The 19607-nt window shown below is 53.3% G+C and overlaps 1 protein-coding gene across 2 annotated transcripts in view; it reads left to right on the top strand.

Moving 5' to 3' along the window:
* Positions 1-19607, top strand: part of NCK2 (NCK adaptor protein 2) — a 158176-nt gene that overhangs the window by 125402 nt on the left and 13167 nt on the right. For both annotated transcript variants that reach the window (XM_054727975.1, XM_054727976.1), the window contains exon 4: positions 10517-11235. In XM_054727975.1, coding sequence (XP_054583950.1) covers positions 10517-11235 — 719 coding nt within the window. The remainder of the gene's footprint in view (positions 1-10516; positions 11236-19607) is intronic.

Below are 19607 nucleotides of genomic sequence, written 5' to 3'. Positions count from 1 at the left end.
TACCCAAATCAGTAGGCCCCCAGCTTAACCACGGTTTTGCCTCCGCAGTTTCAGTTATCTGGGGTCAACTGCATCTGGAAATATTAAATGGAAAGTTCCAGAAATAAACAAAGTATAAGTTTTAAATTGCATGCATGCTGTTCTAAATAGTATGATGAAGACTCACGCTGTCCCACGCTGTCTGGGGATAGGAACCATCCACGCTGTATTCGCGCGCCACCCCCCACCCCACCCCTGTGGCACTCAGTAGCCGCCCGGTTATCAGATCAACTGTCTCGGTGTCCCAGTGCTGTGATACTGTGTTCATGTCCCTTTATTTTACTTTAAAGGGCCCAGAGCCATTCACACAACTTCCATTGCAGTATGTTGTTAAAATTGGTCTAGCATATTACTGTTGGGAATCTCTCACTGTGCCTAATGGATAAATTAATCACGGCACGTATGTATAGGAAACAAGCAATATATACAGGGTTCAGTACTCTGTGGCCTCAGGGCGTCTTGGAACATGTCCTCCTCAGATAAGAGTGGGAATAAAGTTTGGCATAGTTAAGGGCTGGAAGGGGGAGCGAAGTGAGAGTTGGAGAAGGGTTGTGGGTTTTTTTTTGTGTTTTTTCCAGAGTTCTTAAGTGAAGTGACAGAAGGTAGATACAGCAAAAAAAGAAGGAAGAGGCAGAGAAAATTTAAAGAGGATTTATCTCGCAACATTGGGAATCATGGTTAGACGGAGGGGCTCAACGCGTGTCATCTGGGTTCTGTCTTTTTCTCCCTGGGCCTCATCCCTGCCCTCCCCTTCATGCTCCACACAGGCCCACAGGTGTGGGTGCCCAGGATGGTGCCCCCCGTGAGCACTGGTCCTGAGGAGCTCGGCCTCCCGTGGCCGCGCGGTGGAGCCCTGCAGAAGCCACAGACAGGAGTTGGCTGAAGAGAAGGCTGCTGAGCAGATGAAACAACAGCTGAGAGCCACTGTGTTGATCTTCTTTAATTAAGCGTATTAGGGTGACTTGGGCTAATAGGATCATGTAGGTTTCAAGTATAGATTTCGTGGTTACAGGATCTGTATATGGCACTGTGTGCCCACCCCCCAAAGTCAAATCATCCTCTGTCACCATATGTCTGGCCTCCTCCACCCCCACCCTCGACTGCCTTCCCTCTGGCAACCACCTCACTGCTGTTTGTGTCCATGAGTTCCAGTTTTATATCCCACACATGAGTGAAATCACATGGTTCTTAGCTTTTTCTGCCTGACTTATTTCACTTAGCATAATGTTCTCAAGGTCCATCCATGTTGTTGCAAATGGCAGGCTTTCATCCTTTCTTATGGCTGAGTAGTATTCATCATGTATAGCTACCACATCTTCTTTATCCATGTCTTGGCCACCATGAATAGTGCTGCATGGAACATAGTGGTGTATATATCATTTTGAAAACATGATTTCGAGGTTTTGGGGTATGTACCCAGGAGTGGGATCATACAGTAGCTCTGTTCTTAATTTTTTGAGGAATCGCCAGACTGCTTTCCATAGTGGTTGTACCAGTTTACATTCTGACCAGCAGTGAATGAGGGTTCCCTTTTTCCCACAACCTCTCTACCACTTGTTATTGCTTGTCTTGTTGATAATGGCCACTCCAACAGGTGTGAGGTGGTATCTCATTGTAGTTTTGATTTGCATTTCCCTAGCAGCTAGTGAGGTTGAATGCATTGATCTTAAATGGTCATCCTTTAAAAAATCTTAAGTTTAGTAAACTTGAGGTTTTCCCCTTTATATGTTGAAATATTTTTATCATAAATGTTAGAACTGGATATTCTCTGAATCTTGCCAGCATATCTAGTTTTTACTAAATATAAATTATATACACATATAATAATACTAGAAGCCCGTTGCACGAAGTTTCGTGCAATAGACTTTCCTTCACCTGGCTGCCAGCACCAGTTTTCCGCCAGCACCAGTTTTCGTCTGGCCACCCGCCGATCAGAGCGCCTCCCGCCAGCACCAGTTTTCCTCTGGCCATCCGCCGATCAGAGCACCTCCCAAAGGCTGAGGGCAGGACTCAGGAAGCGCTCTGATCTGGGGGGTGGCCAGAGGAAAACTGGTGCCGGCAGCCACGCAATCGGCCACCCCGAATTCCGCCACCGGCTTCTTCCACCGGCCCCATGGGTCCTCCAGCAGCGCCGGCCCTTTAGGCCGGCGGGAGGAGCGGGGGGCGGGGACCCGCCCCCAGCTCCTACTGCCAGCCCATCAGCCACCCTGAGTCCCGCCCCCCGCGCCTCCAGCTGGCCCAATTGTGGGCGTAGCGGAGTGATGCAATTTGCATATTACCTTTTTATTATGTAGGATGAAAAGCTATTAGAAGCCAAACATTATGTTCTAACTCTGATATGAAAACTTATTTCAGTTACTTTATACCTTAATCAAATCTTGTCAGATCTTCTTAGCATTTAATAACAAAAGCCTTTTGTAATTTTTAGATGACTTTAATAATAGGTCCTAACTCAAATGGGGGAACTCCCACAAATTAATAACCTGTATTCTTAACTTAGTATAACTGGCATTTTAAGTACAAGAAAGCTTTCTAGTTAAAGGTGGTTCATGTTACAGATCAGTTAGTAACAAAAATAAAATGTCTTTGCCGAGAGCTCCTAAAACTGGATACTGTCTGGTAGAGAGTTTTTATGAGTTAATTTGAGCCAAATTGATAGCAATTGCTGGAAAGCAAAATCTTAACGGATTAAGAAAATGCTCCTGAGAAGGCAGTTTTGCAGCTTATTTTATACACTAGAGGCCCGTTGCACGAAGATTTATGCAATAGGCCTTCCTTCCTCTGGCACCTGGCACCCAGGCCTTCACTCTGGCCGCCGCCTTCTGTCTTCGCTCCGGCTGGAGCCTTCAGTCTTCTCCGTTCCGGCTGGAGTGCCGCTCCTGTAGCTCCCTCCACCCCCTGCCCTCCCCCTCATAGCAGGAGTCCCACCCCGCCCTGCCATTCCATGCCTGTATATGCAAATTAACCTGCCATCTTTGTTGGATTAATTAGCATACTCACTCCTGATTGGCTGGTGGGTGTCACAGAGGTACGGGCAATTTGCATATTTCTCTTTTATTAGTGTAGATTAGAGTCAAAGAAGGAGGTGTAAGGGGGTTACATGCAATCCACTGATGGTCAATTAAGGGGACAGGGGAAAGCAAAGCAGGGAAACCTCTGGGATTGGATAAAGAGTAAAACAGAGAGACACATACTTTTATATTGGGGGTACGGGATAGTGAACATTTACTACACATACAGATGGTATTCGGGACAGAGTAACAATAGGGTTCAGTAGTCTCCTGCTCTGGTGCGTGTGTCCTGAGGGGTCTGGACAAAGGGGTTACTGACATTCCAGAGGCATCTTAGATGCAGAGAGACACTGAGCAGGCTCAGTCACAGTAAAGACTGACTCCCCACCATGCTCTGCTTTTGGTTCGGAAGTTTTAATTTCACACCACCCGTGTGGTTACTTTCGGTCTCTGAGTCTGTCAGGCTGCCACGCAGGCCTCCCCTGAGCCTGCCAGGTTTACCTGCGGCCCCCTTTTCGTGCACAGTGCATCAAGTCTAAGTGAATCGGCTTGAGTATATTTCTGAATGATCAAACTTGTCTGACTGCATCTTAAATCTGCAGAACTACACTGGAAGCTGACAGTTAGAGCATATTTTAAAATCGTCTGTTTACCATTCCTTGGTCTTACAAGGAGCACATGAGAGATTTTGACTTTAAAATCATTATCATTAACATGGATAACACAGTCAAACTTTTGTTAGAACTCAGCCTTTCATGCATGTAATTTTATTCAGGAATGTTAAAATTGCTTATTGTTGTCAGTGAAAAGGTAACTCAGGGTCAGAGATTTAGTAGCTTGGTGCCACAAACTTTCACAAAAGCTGACAAGTGCACAGGCATACCTCGGAGATGTTGCAGGGTTGGTTCCAGACTACTGCAATAAAGTGAGTGATGCAATAAAGTGAGTAGTCTGAGTCTTTTAGGGTCTTGCCTTCAGTTTGTAAAAAATGCAACATCTCTGAAGTGCAGTAAAGCACAGCACGATAAAAGGAGGTATGCCTGTAATGTTAAATTCAACTCAGCTATTAGTCATTTAAAATTATGCTGTCTGCTCACAGAGTAAGAAGTAGCATTCCTGTTGGTGCACACATTATTTATTATTATTATACTAGAGGCCCAGTGCATGAAATATGTGCACCGGGTGGGGGGGTGATCCCCTCAGCCCAGCCTGCACCCTCTCCAATCCAGGACCCCTCGGGGGATGTCCGACTGTCCATTTAGGCCCCATCGGGCCTAAACCGGCAGTCGGACATCCCCCTTGCAATCCAGGACTGCTGGCTCCTAACCGCTCCCCTGCCAGCCTGATGGCCCCCAACTGCCCTCCCCTGCCGGCCTCATAGCCCCCAACTGCCCTCCCCTGCCGGCATCATGGCCCCCAACTGCCCTCCCCTGCCGGCCTCATGGCCCCAAACTACCCTCCCCTGCTGGCCTCATGGCCCCCAACTGCCCTCCCCTGCTGGCCTCATAGCCCCCAACTGCCCTCCCCTGCCGGCCTCATAGCCCCCAACTGCCCTCCCTGCCCACCTGATGGCCTCCAGCTGCCCTTACCTGCTGGCCTGATCACCCCTAACCACCTCTGCCTCGGCCCCCACCACCGTGGCTTTTGGGGAAGGAAGTCGGAAGGTAGGAAGATGTCCAGTCTCCCGGTCTAATTAGCATATTACCCTTTTATTAGTATAGATGCAAATAAAGTTCATTGCACACATTGTGGCTGGTCTCTAATGTGACAGTGATGGAGGGAGCTCCGTCAAAGAGCTTATTATGTCCTCCTGGGCCACAAGCCAGTGCTGTGCAGGCAGCCCATCCTCGGGCCGCGCCCTTGCTGGCCAGCCTGGCTGCGGACTGGCCTGGGGACCTGGGGTCTGGCCTCTCAGAGACCTTCACCCACTCCTCTGAGGAGCGCACTGCCCGGCCCCTCCTGGCCAGCACCCCTGGCATTGGAGCTGCTGGGGGGCATGTTGGGGTAAGGGGGTTTGGGGTCTTCTGCCCACCGGTCTCTAGGGCAGCACACACAGGACCCCAGGCCACTCCCACAGCAGCAGCCTGAAGCAGCTGAGCAGTGTAAGATTTCTTCTGGATCTTAAATGCCACAATTTCATGGTTGTAGATTCGAGGGGACGGGAATGTTTGCAGAGCCTAACCAGTGTAGAAGTTAGAATCCTGGTCACTCCTGAGCTCATGCCACATGAGACCGTGTCTTACTTTCTCTTTTTAAACGTGATTTCCATTCCTTCTTTGTTCTTTCTTCGTGCAAAGCTGTTGCAGTTTGTGCACATTGAGAAGCTGTGGAGGAGAGCATCGCTCCGCAGAGGGCGGCGGGCGGGAAGGCTTGTGGATGCTCGCCTTCTAGATGTCCTCACTCATGAAATGATCTGCGCGACGCCGCTGCAGGAACAGCTCCCTGTGCGGGTGATTTTATGGTAAACTCTAGAACTAAAGAAAAAAGCATGTCATTTGAAGCCCCGAATCTTGCTAAAACCCGCTACTGCTCCCCCGTGCTCGGCATTCCAGCGCGGGTCTGTGCCGCCACTGCGTGTGCTGACTGGAGCTGCCTGCGCCCTGCCTGGGTCCGGCTCCTGGACCTGCGAGGAGAGGGTGGGGTAGGGTCGGCCAGGCCACGCGGGCCCATCCTGGGAGTTCTTCCCGTGCACGGCCCAGGTACACAGGAAGTCATAGTTGGGCCAAGATGGGCAGGCCCCAAGGGGAAGTGCTGGAAAGTATGTTCTTCGGAAAACTGGTGCAGAGGGTGTGAGCACCAGCTGCTCAGCGGGGCTTCTGGGCGGCAGGATGGTTACTCCTGTTCACTTCCAGTGATAAAGGTGGCCTGAGACTTCGCAAAGTGAGTGTGCGGATTCGCCTCTCCTTTTGGGAAAATACATAAAGTTTTAAGAGAAAAAAATTCACCTGGTCCTTCTTAAAAACACGCTGGAGTTCAGTCATTTTTCTTACAACAGAGAAGTAGGTGGTGTGACTTTCGTTAAAGGAAAAGAAACGAAGGAGAAGATGTTAATGGAAATACACACGTGGGGAGTGGGGACGGCAGGCTGCCCTGCGAGGGAACAGATTTTCCTTCAAATTAGAGATGCTGCTTGGAGCCCAGACACGTGGGGTCATCTGGGGCTCAGGCTGATGTGCACACGTGTCCTCTCCTCGGACACACAGCAGCACTGCTGTCCCTGCTCACACGCATGTGGCCTGTTCCACATTGAGACATGGCGGTGGTCACATGGCTACTCATGATTCCCTCAACCTCAGCCCCACTTCCACCTGGAGGCACAGGGCCATTTTCACGGCCTAGAATCAGAGGCAGGGTTCCTCGCTCTTTGGGAGGGGCAGGGGCGTTGTCAGAGCGCCCCAGTTCAGAGTCCCACGTTCATCGCCCACAGAGCCTGCGGCACATCAGCCTCTGACCAAGCTGTGTGCTTGGCCGTTTGTGTCGGGAGCGCGGGTCGGAGCCTCCGCTGCGTGTGTGTTGGGCCAGTTCCCAGACCTCCCTTAGGACCTTTCTGCATCTGAAATGGGGGAGGCCCACCCTGCACAGGAGTGTTGTGAGGTTTGGGCCTGTGGGTGTCCGGAGGGTCGGCTTCCTCCCTGTGCCGACACCTGTCTCTTGAATGTCGCTGCACTGCGCCGTGGAATAAGGTTCCCAGGTCCCACACCCCTGACAGGCGCTTTCTATTTTGGTGGCTCTCGGGCGCTGGCAGGGCCAGGCCACGGGCACTCAGAAGGGACTGCAGTCCTCTTCCGGTAAAAGGCTGTTCTGAGAGAAAATGCGAAGCCCCGGCTGTTCATAAAAGTGATTCTTATCGCCCTAGAGCACTTCCTGTGCTGGGTGCATAGACTCCAAATCAGGTCCCTGACGTCGGCTGCTACACCCCGAAAATCCACACGTTCACGTCCACCTCCCCGGGAAGCCGCTGTGACTGTATTTGGTGCAGGGCTCTGAGGAGTAATTAAGTTAAAACGAGGTCTTTGTGGTGGGCCCTGATCCAGTGCGACCTGGTAAGAAGAGGAAATTAGCGCACACACACACGCACACGCATGCACACACACGCGCAGGGACGGCCATGTGAAGACACAGGGCAGCCGTCTCGAGCCAAGGAGGGAGGCCTCCGAGGGAACCAGCCCTCCTCTCCTTCTAGCCCTCCGACGTGTGAGAAAGTCAGCCTCTGTTGTGCCAGCCCCAGTCTGGCTGTGTTGTGGCAGCCGCAGCCAGCTGACCCGGTGCCCTCATCGCCCACACTGATGGGTGAGGAAACACGACACAGAGGCGCAGTCGTTGCCCAGAGCACCCGCGGGTTTCCCAGGCCGTGTGCTCCGTCGCTGCCGTGACCGCCCCAGGCCCACCCCGCGTGGTCTCAGGGACTCCGAGGTCACGTTAGAGGAAAACCGGTCCGTTTCCCGTGGCGTGGCTGCTGTGTGCAACGTCCAGTCTTGATGGAGAAAATAAACTCCACGTGGGCAGAGAGGGGCCGCCTCGTTGCTCGCTCTCCCAGAGTCAGGGTGGCCGGCCGACAGAGCAGCATGTGCGTCTAAATCGCTGCGCGTGTCTTCAGCCGTGTTATGCTGAGCTGTGTCTGCTCGGTGGTCTTGACACCTCCGTGTCCTGGTGAAGATGCCAAAGCTTGATCTTCCATCGGTATTTTCTTCATGTGGCTTTTGTTATAAGTTTGCAAAGGTCCATTAAAAAGTTGCTTTTAAATGTGATTTCTTGAAATGTTTGTTACCAGTAACTGGACTCTGCCCGGAGGTTTCGGCTTCAGGATGGGGAGCACTTTCTGAGGTGCGCAGCGCTGAGCCTTTGAGGGGGGGTCCCGTGAACCGCTGCCTCGGGTCGGGGAGCTGAGGGTCACCACGCTCTCGGGGCCGGGCGAACCCTCCGAGGTTGGAAATCGCATAAAGGATCCGTTTTAAGACTTGGACGTTCACGTTTTGATGTGAGCAAGTTAACTCTTAAGTAGAAATCACTCTCTGACCTGGTGCCACGTCCCGGCTGGCTTGCTCTTGCGTCCCCCACGCGCTCGCGTGCACTCGCCGGGGCACCACGGGGAGCCGTGGGCGTGGGGAGCTTCAGGAGCTGATGTGTTCACTTGAAAGCCACTCCACCTCTCCGTGCTGTCACCTCACCGGCCGGCCGAGTGCCTTTCAGTCTCCTGGCTCCGCTGTGACGCCAAACTGGCACGTGCCGCGGGCGGCAGAATCCTAGGCCTGGGCGGTCTGCTCTGGAAGGCGGCGCCCAGCTGCCCGCACGGCGGGGGACCCGCTGCTCAGCCCGGAGCAGAGCACAGCCTGTGCGTGGGATCATCCTGTCTTTACTCCAGTCTAAGGAGTAAAGGAGAGCGAACTGCAAGCTACCTGCTAAAGTGCGTTAGTGTCATTTGGAAAAGTAAAATAAAATAAAATAAAATAAAATAAAATAAAATAAAATAAAATAAAATAAAATAAAATAAAATAAAATAAAATAAAATAAAATAAAACAAAACAAAACAAAACAAAACAAAACAAAATAAAATAAAATAAAATAAAATAAAATAAAATAAAATAAATAAAATAAAATAAAATAAAATAAAATAAAATAAAATAAAATAAAATAAAATAAAATAAAATAAAATAAAATAAAATAAATAAAATAAATAAAATAAAATAAAAAAATAAAATAAGATAAAATAAAATACAATAAAATAAAATAAAATAAAATAAAATAAAATAAAATAAAATAAAATAAAAATTTGCAATGGCCCTAACCGGTTTGGCTCAGTGGATAGAGCGTCGGCCTGCGGACTCAAGGGTCCCAGGTTGGATTCCGGTCAAGGGCATGTACCTTGGTTGCGGGCACATCCCCAGTAGGGGAGTGTGCAGGAGGCAGCTGGTCAATGTTTCTCTCTCATCGATGTTTCTGACTCTCTATCCCTCTCCCTTCCTCTCTGTAAAAAATCAATAAAATATATATTTTTTTAAAAATCTGCAATGGCTGCAGTTTCCACACCATCAGAATCTGCTCGTGACTCCGGTAGAAGTGGTAACAGCCAACTGTCTGGAAGACTGAGGAGCATGGCCAGCCCCCGGCCCAGGAGCACTCAGCCCTCAGCCCCGCCGTGCCCCCCTCAGCCCCGCCGTGCCCCCCTCAGCCCCGCCGTGCCCCCCTCAGCCCCGCCGTGCCCCCCTCAGCCCCGCCGTGCCCCCCTCAGCCCCGCCGTGCCCCCCTCAGCCCTGCCGTGCCCCCCTCAGCCCCGCCGTGCCCCCCTCAGCCCCACCGTGCCCCCCTCAGCCCCACCCGTGCCCCCCTCAGCCCCGCCGTGCCGCCCTCCCCCAGGCCCCCGGCTCCAGAGGCTCAGAATCCCGTGCATTCTCGCCAGGGAAAAGCGTGTTTGCCATAGGGCTTTTCAGATTGTTCCTCCTGCTCTGGAAAAAATAAGTTTCACATTACAACCCTCACTCACTCACATGTATACCGGAAGCAACAATACTGTATTTGATGCACTGTTAGGCTTTTGCATTTTATTCCCCTAAGAAAAAAGCAATACACACACACAGGCTGGTCACAACCCACCAGATGGGTTTTATGATCCACTAAGTGGGATTTTGGTCACAATAAGAAAAATTCTGCCTTCATCACAGCCTGTGTGGGAAATGAGCCTTGTTTTGAAAGAAAAGAGTTGCCAGATGAGAAGAAAGGAGAGTGTACGGGTTTCTGCCCAGGGGCAGCCCCGGGAGGGCACGGGTCCCAGGATGGCGGAGAGGGCGCCCTGGCCTGAGGGGAGGCGGCAGAGCGGCCCTGCTGGTGCAAGCTCTGCTCGCTGAGACCTGACTCTTCCTAGAACCGGTCTTTTGAGTCCAGTCAGTCCACCTTGCTGCCCAGTACAAGGATGTGAGTACATCCTGTCTGTGCCTTTACACCTTCTTTTTCTGAGTGGCTCGGGAATTCTCTAGTCATTTAGGAAGGAAATTAACTTCCTACTATTTTGTTATCTTTCGTGCTGCTGTTACTCTAGCATTTTTTTAAGAGATCAGTTTTAGCAGTTCTCAGTTTGTAGTGCCTCATTGCAGCCATCAACATGTGACTTTCCTGATAGGGACCCTGGTTTGTAACCAGGGTGGATCCCCCCTCCTTTTTTTTTTTTACATTTTATTGATTTCAGAGAGAAAGGAGAGGGAGAGAGAGAAACATTGATGAGAGAGAATCATAGATCAGCTTTCTCCTTCACGCCCCTACTGGGGATCAGCTGCAACCTGAGCACGTGCCCTGGCCGGGAGTCCAACCGGTGACCTGGTTCACGGGTCCACGTTTAACGCGGAGGCACACCGGTGGGGCGGATTTTCCCCCTTGAGTGCTATGGGCAGGGAGGTGGCAGCAGGATGCCCACGATGCCCAGCAGCGCCGGCTGCAGGCGCCGGTGCCCACTGAGCCCCGTTGTGTCTCCACAGGCCTGGGCAAGACCAAGAGGAAGACGAGCGCGAGGGACGCGTCCCCAACGCCCAGCACGGACGCCGAGTCCCCTGCCAATGGGGGCGCCGACCGCATCTACGACCTCAACATCCCGGCCTTCGTCAAGTTCGCCTACGTGGCCGAGCGGGAGGACGAGCTGTCCCTGGTGAAGGGGTCACGCGTCACCGTCATGGAGAAGTGCAGCGACGGCTGGTGGCGTGGCAGCTACAACGGGCAGATTGGCTGGTTCCCCTCCAACTATGTCCTGGAGGAGGTGGACGAGGCGGCCGCGGAGTCCCCCAGTTTCCCGAGCCTGCGGCGGGGCGCGCCCGTGAGCAATGGCCAGGGAGCGCGGGTCCTGCACGTGGTGCAGACGCTCTACCCCTTCAGCTCGGTCACCGAGGAGGAGCTCAACTTTGAGAAGGGAGAGACCATGGAGGTGATTGAGAAGCCGGAGAACGACCCGGAGTGGTGGAAGTGCAAAAACGCCCGGGGGCAGGTCGGCCTTGTCCCCAAAAACTATGTGGTGGTCCTCAGCGATGGGCCTGTCCTGCCCCCGTCTCACACCCCGCAGATCAGCTACCCGGGGCCCGCGGGCAGCGGGCGCTTCGCGGGCAGAGAGTGGTACTACGGGAACGTGACCCGCCACCAGGCCGAGTGCGCCCTCAACGAGCGGGGCCGCGAGGGTGACTTCCTCATCAGGGACAGCGAGTCCTCGGTAAGTGACCTGGGGCGCGAGGTCTGCCCGGCGCCGGGAGGTTCCAGGAGAAACAGTAAATGTGTGTGTGCATACGTGTGTGCGTGTGTGTGCATGTTTGTGCGTGTGTGTGCCTGTGTGTCCATGTGTGTACAGTGCATAGTGTGGCAGCTGTGCACCGTTCCTGTGCGGATGGTGTGAACAGACCGGAATTAGCAAGAGCATGGGGGGCTCTTCCTCAGACGGGTGAGCAGGACGGGCCAGTGTCCCCGTGTGAGATGCGGCTCCGAGCACCAAGTCCGCAGTGCGTGTAGGGCCTCACTCCACGGTCGCCACGTATCCCCAGGAGACGCACTCTCAGGTGGAAGGTGAGAGCGTTTTTACTTCGTGAAGGCGGCTTTTCCCTTTACCAAGGTTTCCCCTTTCTGTTCTGCAGACCTAAACATCATGTTCTCTCCGTTTCCCGTTGTTAGTGACCCCTCCTAGGCCCGGTGGTTAACTCTGTCTCCACTCTGAGTCCCAGACATGTCAGCTGCTCGCAGCCGGACGGGCACGGGTCTCTGACGCAGCCTTTGTGGGTTGGGTTTTCTTTGTAAGCCACGTGCATCGTGTCATCCTGAGGTCGCCTTTGCCGCAGGCACCGCCACCCCGTGCACCTCTGAGTGGCTTTGGGAGCATTTGTGAACAGGACGGAAGGGAAAGGCAGTTCCGGAGCGAGATGAGTTCGTGTGTGTGCACGTGGGGTCGGAGGCCGCCTGGCCTGCAGGAGGGGCAGTGCCAGCAGTCGGCAAATTTGGGGTCTGTGTTTTGAGGATGTGCTTGAGCCTCTGTGGAGGAACTGGGCCAGGATCGTGCCTGTGTGTGCATGTGCATGTGTGTGCACATGTGTGAGTGTTATGGAAATACTCAACTGGTTTTGCAGGTCTCTTTGCAAAAACACCTTCCATATAGTTAGACACCCCTGCCCCCAAAAAACAAAAATAAGAGTTCTATAGATAGAGTTCATTGTGACTACATTGCCTTGGTTCTGGCAGGCTTCCGTGTAGGTTTTTAAATGCAAACTACACAACTAGTAAGTGTGTGCTGTGTGCTGTGTGCTGTGATTGTCCTCTGAAAAGGCTGATGCCACAGGTAGTGAGTGCATAGTCAAGACTCGTGTGCTTGATCTGTGAGGAGTTAAGGCCACAGAAATGTTTTTCCCGTCAGAGACTCGAGAGGCAGCGTGATGTGTTCCTTTCTGAGGCAGCAGGAGCCCACAGTGGTGGGAATCAGACCGTCGTGGTGTCGGCAGCTTGTGGAGTTAGCGGCCTCCCTGGATGTGTTTGCGCACGCACGCACGCCTGATCGCTAACTGCATCTGAAATCTGAACTCCGAGGTTTCTTATCCAGCTGCCAGAGTTCATCATCCCTGGCAGGACCTCACATCACCTGGTTCTCCTGTGACATAAGCTCTGTGCACAGCTTCCTTAGATCTGTTCGAGGCAGAAGAATGACACACGGCAGCACGTTTAACTCTTCTGAGCAGACGTTCAGAGGAAGCCCTGGAAAAGCAATCTATATATATACTTGAGGCCCGGTGCACGAAATTCGTGCACGGAGGGGGGTTGTCCCTCAGCCCAGCCTGTACCCTCGCCAATATGGGACCCCTCAAGGGATGTCCGACTGCCCGTTTAGGCCCGCTGGTGGGATCGGGCCTAAACTGGCAGTCAGACATCCCTCTCACAATCCAGGACTGCTGGCTCCCAACTGCTTGCCTGCCTGCCTTCCTGATTGTCCCTAACCGCTTCTGCCTGCCAGCCTGATCACCCCCTAACCATTCTATTGCCAGCCTGTTTGCCCCCAACTTCCCTCCTCTGCCGGCCTGGTCACCCCTAACTGCCCTCTCCTGCAAGGTTGATCACCTCCAACTTCCCTCCCTTGCAGGCCTGGTCCTTCTCAACTGCCCTCCCTTGCAGGCCGGGTGCCTCCCAATTGCCCTCCCCTGCTGGCCATCTTGTGGTGGCCATCTTGTGTCCACATGGGGGCAGGATCTTTGACCACATGGGGGCAGCTATATTGTGTGTTGCAGTGATGATCAATCTGCATATTACTCTTTTATTAGATAGGATAGAGGCCTGGTACAGGGGTGGGGGCCAGATGGTTTGCCCTGAAGGGTGTTCCGGATCAGGTGGGGGTTCCCTTGGGGCACGGGGCGGCCTGAGCGAGGGGCTTGTGGTGGTTTGCAGGCGGGCCACACCCCCTGGCAACCCAAGCGGAGGCCCTGGTATCTGGAATTTATTTTCCTTCTACAGTTGAAACTTTGTAGTCTGGAGCGGAGCCAAGCCTGGGGCTCCCTCCAAGGCCGGCAGCCATTTCTGTTGGGGTTATAATTGAAACTTTGTTGCCTTAAGCGGGTGGGCCCGGCCAGGGTGTGCGGAAAACTTTGCTTCCCCTGTTGCCGGCGGCAACCCTGGCCTGCTCTCTCAAGGTCCATTCTGCCGCCATTTGTTTGAATAAGTTTACCTTCTATAATTGAAACTTTGTAGCTTGAGTGGAGGCTTAGGCCTGGCCAGGGCAGGCGGAAAGCTTGGCTTCCTCTGTTACCTAGGAAACCTTGCTCTCTGTGGCTGTAGCCATCTTGGTTTGGGTTAATTTGCATGCTCGCTCTGATTGGATGGTGGGCGTGGCTTGTGGGCATGTCGGAGGTATGGTCAATTTGCATATTTGTCTATTATTAGGTAGGATAAAGCCAGCGACCGTAACGGCCATAATGACCAGTCACCATGACACCCAGTAAGGCCAGCGAACCGGCCCGATCAGGGGGTGGGGCCAGCCAGCCAACCTCGCAGTCCCTACCCCCTGCCGGCCTGCCCCTGATTGTACTCTCCTACCCCAATCAAGAGCGGGCCCCCACAATGGGGGGCAGGGCTGGGCAGCCAACCTCCTGCAGCTCCTCCCCCTGGCTGCCCCACCCCTGATTGCACCCCCCACCCCAATAGGGGGCGGGGCTGGCCAGACAACGTCCTGCAGCCCCTCCTCCCAGCTGGCCATGCCCCCGATGGGCCCCCACCACCCTGATCAGCCTGTAGTCCCTCCCCCGTTGCCAGCCCTGCCCCTGATTGCCCCCCCAACCCCAATAGAGGGCGGGGCCAGCCCGCCATCCTCCTGCAGCCCCTCTCCCTCCCTGGCCTCACCCCAGATCGGCCCCCCCACCCCATCAGGGGCAGGGCCGGTTGGCCAACCACCCATGGCCCCTCCCCCAGGCCACTGGTCCCTGATTGGCACCCCCACCCCATTCAGGGGTGTGGCCAGCCAGGTACCGCCCACAGCCCCTCCCCATGGCCAGCCCTGCCCCCAATCAGCCCCCAACCCCAATCGGGGGCAGGGCCCGTCAGCCAATTGCCCCTGATCGGGCCCGATTGGGGCGGCCGGCTAGCCGGCCAACCTCCCACCCTCTCCTCCTCCCAACAGGCCCAGCTCCGATCCACCCCGATTGGGGCTGGACGGGCCGGACCCCTCCCATGCACAAATTCGTGCACTGGGCCTCTAGTTACAATATAAAGTGATGGATCCAGAGCCCCTAAGGGTAAATGTAATTCCATGTCAAAAAGTGAAATCTCGACTCAGAACCCCTGGGTTTGAAGAGACTTCTTAGGTAGAGCGGGGCTGAAGCAGCCCCAGTGTGGAGACACCAGCCCCATTCCTGGTGACTCCTGTCGGGAAGAGAGTCCTCGGGAAGAGGGCGTGAGAACAGCGGCCTGCAGGTGGCTGGCCTCCGGGGGCCTGCTGCTCTCCGTGGACGTGGACGCTGCGTGCGGGTGGCACCTGAAGGAGGTCCTGGTTGGGAGGGCCCTTGCATTGTGCGGTGCCATCTGAGAACTGGCCGCGGGCATGTCTTGTTTGCCTCACATTGCTACAGACTGGCTGGCTGTCTCCATAATTGAAACGCTGTTTACATTTGATTTTCACATTCTAGGGGCCCTTTCGGATGGTGTGCACCGTCCTAACTTACACCACAGCAAGCTGCCACTTGCGAACAGTGTGCCTGGCCTCCAGGTCTAGGGCTGTGGGAGCAGACAGCCCCTCGTGGGACCGGCACCGGCTCTGCACCCACAGGCCTGCTGGTCTGGAGATGCCGTGTGGCCTGAGTGGGTGCGGGCGGCTTGCCCCATGGGTCTTGCGCCTGCTGCCAGGGCTCTGAGGCACGTGCTGCTTTGCTCCCGACGGCAGCATTAGGCCAGTCGCTGCTCTTCTCCTTCACAGCCTGTCACCCGTGGCTGCTGTGGAACTGCCCGATGGACAAATGGACAAACCTTTGCTTATTTCTGTTCCTCCATCCACTGCCGCTGCCTCTTGCTGGAGTCCCCCACCCACTTTCCTCTCCTCGGTCCTTTTCCTGCTCACTTGCATTTCTCAGGGGAGAGCCTGGCTCTCCGTCTCCACAGGCCAGGGGAGGGCTTGGGTCCAGAGTCCTGCGTCCAGCTCGCAGTGTGCAGGATGGACAGGGCTCGTCCTCGGCATCTCTGAGGGCTCGGCGGCATCCTCGCCTGAGGGCTTCTTTTCTCTCAGCCTTTGGGCCTGGAACCTTCCTCGAGTCCACACGGGACGCCCGGCCCTGGATAAGCTGAGCAGCTGTCTTCGAGCGCATCTTCAAGATGCGTCCTTTTTGCAGGCCGCCTGGTGGTTACAGTGTAAGTAAGCTGGACTCTTGCTTGTTGGTATTTTGCATTTAAAACTATGTAATATATTTCAGTTTTGAAAGATAAAAATACACCGACTGGGAATTCAAGGAATATGTGCTTTTGCGGGGAGAAGTGCATATTTTGGGAAAACAAACCAGAACATTGCCACCCCCAGGGCCTCCGGTTCGGTGACGTGCGGCTGTGCGCGGGTATCTGTTAGACACGTTTCACCAGTGAACGCGGGAACCAGCCGGGCGACCTGCCGTGGCGTTTCCTCTCCGAATCTCAGTCCCTGATGTTCTTTCTCCCATCGTCTCTCTTCCTCCTTTGCTCTCCTCTCTCACCTGTAATTGTCATGCATCCTTAGCAGCTCAAGATGAAATAAACCGTTTCTCACTTTCTGTATTTGACAGTCATGCTTCTACCTGCTCATCCATAACCCATTAAATGTAGGAAATTCACCTGTCCTCTGCGTGTCCACCATAAATCCTGGGATATGTGTCCACCCCTATTCCAAGGCTGTACTTACAAGTAGGAACAACCAGAACTAGAATTCTGGCGAGCTGCCCTATTTTGTTTTTTCATTTGCTACATCCTGCCTTTTCGAGAAGGTGATTCAGAAGGTGGCGGAGTACGGGGTGGGGGTCTGCGGAGGGGACCGCGTGATGCGTCCGCCTGTCGTTTAGGCGCCGTTTCCCTCCGTGAGAGTCGAAGACCCCAGGACAGCAGCTCCTCCCACCGTGGTGTGTGCAGGTCCTAACGTTTTGTCGTCGACACGTTGTTTCTGACAGAGAAATACTCTCTTGCCAAAGATAATTACTGCACATAGTATTCACACTAATAGTTCTGTTCCATCCCTTGTTCTTTTTTGGTCTATTAGAATTACTTGGTCAGGAAGGAACAGAACAAAAGCATAGTTCCTCGCTATATTTTTCAGATTGCAGGGTGGAGTAAAAATAGGTTTGTGACTACGCGAAACGCAGTTTATTCTTGTACTGTATTGTTTTCCATACAAACAACTGTAAACCCACTTCTCCCCCACCCTGTATATTTCTTATAGAAATCCTAATTTTTTTTGGTTAATACTCACCTCAGGATATTTTTTCCATTGATTTTTTTTTTTTTTTTTTTTTTTTTTTTTTTTAGAGAGAGTAGAAGGGAGGGAGGGGGAGGGAGAAGAGAGAGAGGAAATATCCATTGGCTGCCTCCTGCATGCACCAAGACCAGGGCCAGGTACGAAACTGCAAACCAAGTACATGCCCTTGACTGGGAATTGAGCCTGAGACCCCTCAGTGTGCGGTTGATGCTCTAACCACTGACCAACACCAGCCAGGGCTTGAAATCCTAATTTTAGCCAGAACTCAGTTTCAGGCAGTTGGATCACTGTCTCTCCACGTCAGTGATGCTCAAACTGTAAATGTCCCGGAGCCTGGGGACTTGGCACAGGAGAGGTGGCTGCTCCCACCACACAGCTCCTGAGTCAGGAGTCCTGGGCCCAGAACTCGCCTTTCCAGCACATTCCTTGGTGATGCTGCTGCTGCGGATCTAGGGACCACTCTTTGAAAACTGCTTGTATCTGTTATGCAGTCTTAATGGTTTTATACACATTAATAGCAGTACTTTAAACTCCAAGTCTGCAGAATACTACATTTCTAAGGATTATAACAAGCTTAAAGGTGAAAATCACTAACCCTATTGTCGAGTTCACTTTTATGCAGAACTGTCAGCTTTTGGTGAGTGAAATTCATCTCAAAGTATTTCTATTTATTTTTGAGCTATTTAGAGTTTGGTAACTAAATGTATTTGCTCTGTGTTTCTGATCAAGAATGAGAAAGCGACTGTGGCCTGTTTGCTCAGTGGTTAGAGCATCGGCCTGTGTACCAAAGGGTTGCAGGTTCGATTTCCAGTCAAGGGCACATACCTGGGTTGCAGGTTCCATCCCCAGTCCTATCGGGGCCTGTGAGGGGGACAACCAATTGATGTGTCTCTCTTACATCTCTCTCTCTCTCTCTCTCTCTCCCCCCCACCCCCTCCTTCCACTCTCTTTAAAATAAAATCAGTGGAAAAACTGTCGGGTGAGGATTAACAACAACAAAAAGAATGAGAAGAGTTCAGTCGTCGGAGAAGAGGGAGAGCTGCTGCCTCGGTAGCTCAGAAGATGGGGGCCACGGGGACCGTTTCCTGCCGCGACTTGCTCACAGGCTTCCGAGATCGCTGGTTGGCACAGTGATTTCTAGATGTTCCCCGAGAATGGGTTACTGTTAAGAAAATGGATAGGTTCCTAGGAGCATCTTTCCCGTTGCAAAAATAAAAATTGTTTTATTTAGTTGTCAGGCTTGTAGTTCAGTAGCTAATGGAAGTTTTATGTCTGGACCTTTACAGTTGCTAACATGAAACGTATCTGAGCCTACCCTCAGCTTCATGAAAGGCGTGGCCCAGCGCTCAGTGCTGGCCCCGGGCTCCCTGTCACCGGCTGCCGTGACGTCGGCGCCCAGCCTGCGAGAAGCCTGGCTGTCAGTGACACGGGAGGCCTGAGCATCTTGGCATTTCGGCCTCAGAACCACCACGTACTCTGAAGGGCTTGGGATGGTGCTTTTCCTGCTACATTATAAATAAAAGAAAGTAAAATACAGGTTTCCACCACTCTTCCATAGCAGAGGTGCTTACGAGACTTTTTGTAAGCCCAAATGGCGTAATTGAAGAGCAATTACCATAAATTTCTTTGGAAAAACTGAGCATTCCTAGACCCAAAAACTAACCTACCGAGTCATACCAGATAATCCACAGGAGCTACAATCACACTGACAGGAGGGCTGGGGCGCCGTGATCAGCGCACGGCCTGCCTGAAGCAGAAGCGGCCTGCGTGCGGGCCTTTCATTCGTAAAAGAGACGGCTGCTCCTTGAGTGTGAGCTCACTGGACAGAGCACACGCCGCGTCCACCCGTCCGTCCACACGAGCTGTGGGCTTGCCCTTTCGCCCACGGCTGGTGCCGGTGGAGGAGCCGCTTGGCACTAGCAGATGCGCTGGTTCCCTGGCAGCTCTCACACGTTTTCTCTGCGGAAACTGCGTGGTGGACACGGGCAGGTTCAGTGGACACACGTGTCTTTACTTCGTTCAGCTTAGCTGAACACCCTTACGAGCTCTCCGAGGCTTTTCTGACACCCAGGACCCCCCTTGCCAAGACGCACAAAACCCGTGGAGATGAGGCCCAGGCGCTGGCAGACACGGTCAGACCTCTGGGCTGGAGCTGAGGAGCTGGGGGCTGGGAAGGGGCTGGGGCCCCTCGCGCTGCTCAGGGTTCGCGCTGCCTCTCAGAGGCGCTGGCAGAACAGAGTCTGAACACTATTTTAGCTTTTCTTCGTAAAAGGGAAAATTCTCTTCTGCACTTTTTGGTTAGCAAAAACAGGTACTAACATAGGTCTTCCGTCAAGTGAAGTGGGGTAGCATGAACTTCCGAAAAGCGGGGTCCCTGCAATGCTAAATCGGTTTGAGGGGAGGGAGTAAATGTGGAGAGCGGACTAGAGAGCAGGCTTCCCTAAAACTCGCCTGATCGTGACGCGCCAGCAGGGCGGGTGCGGGGCGGCTGCGCGGCTCGGTCCGGGCGAGGGTGGGCCGGCTGGTCCCCACTGCGTCGCCCACAGTAGCTGGCGGCCTCTCCAGGTTTCAGCGTTCCTCGCCCTCTCCCTCCTCATGCCTGTGTTCCTGCCCTCTGCTCCCTCTTCCTCCAGACC

This window comes from Eptesicus fuscus, chromosome 16, assembly GCF_027574615.1.
Source record: "Eptesicus fuscus isolate TK198812 chromosome 16, DD_ASM_mEF_20220401, whole genome shotgun sequence".
Classification (NCBI taxonomy): domain Eukaryota; kingdom Metazoa; phylum Chordata; class Mammalia; order Chiroptera; family Vespertilionidae; genus Eptesicus; species Eptesicus fuscus.
The sequence above is the reverse complement of the archived record's forward strand: the minus strand, read 5'-3'. Positions and strand labels throughout refer to the sequence as shown.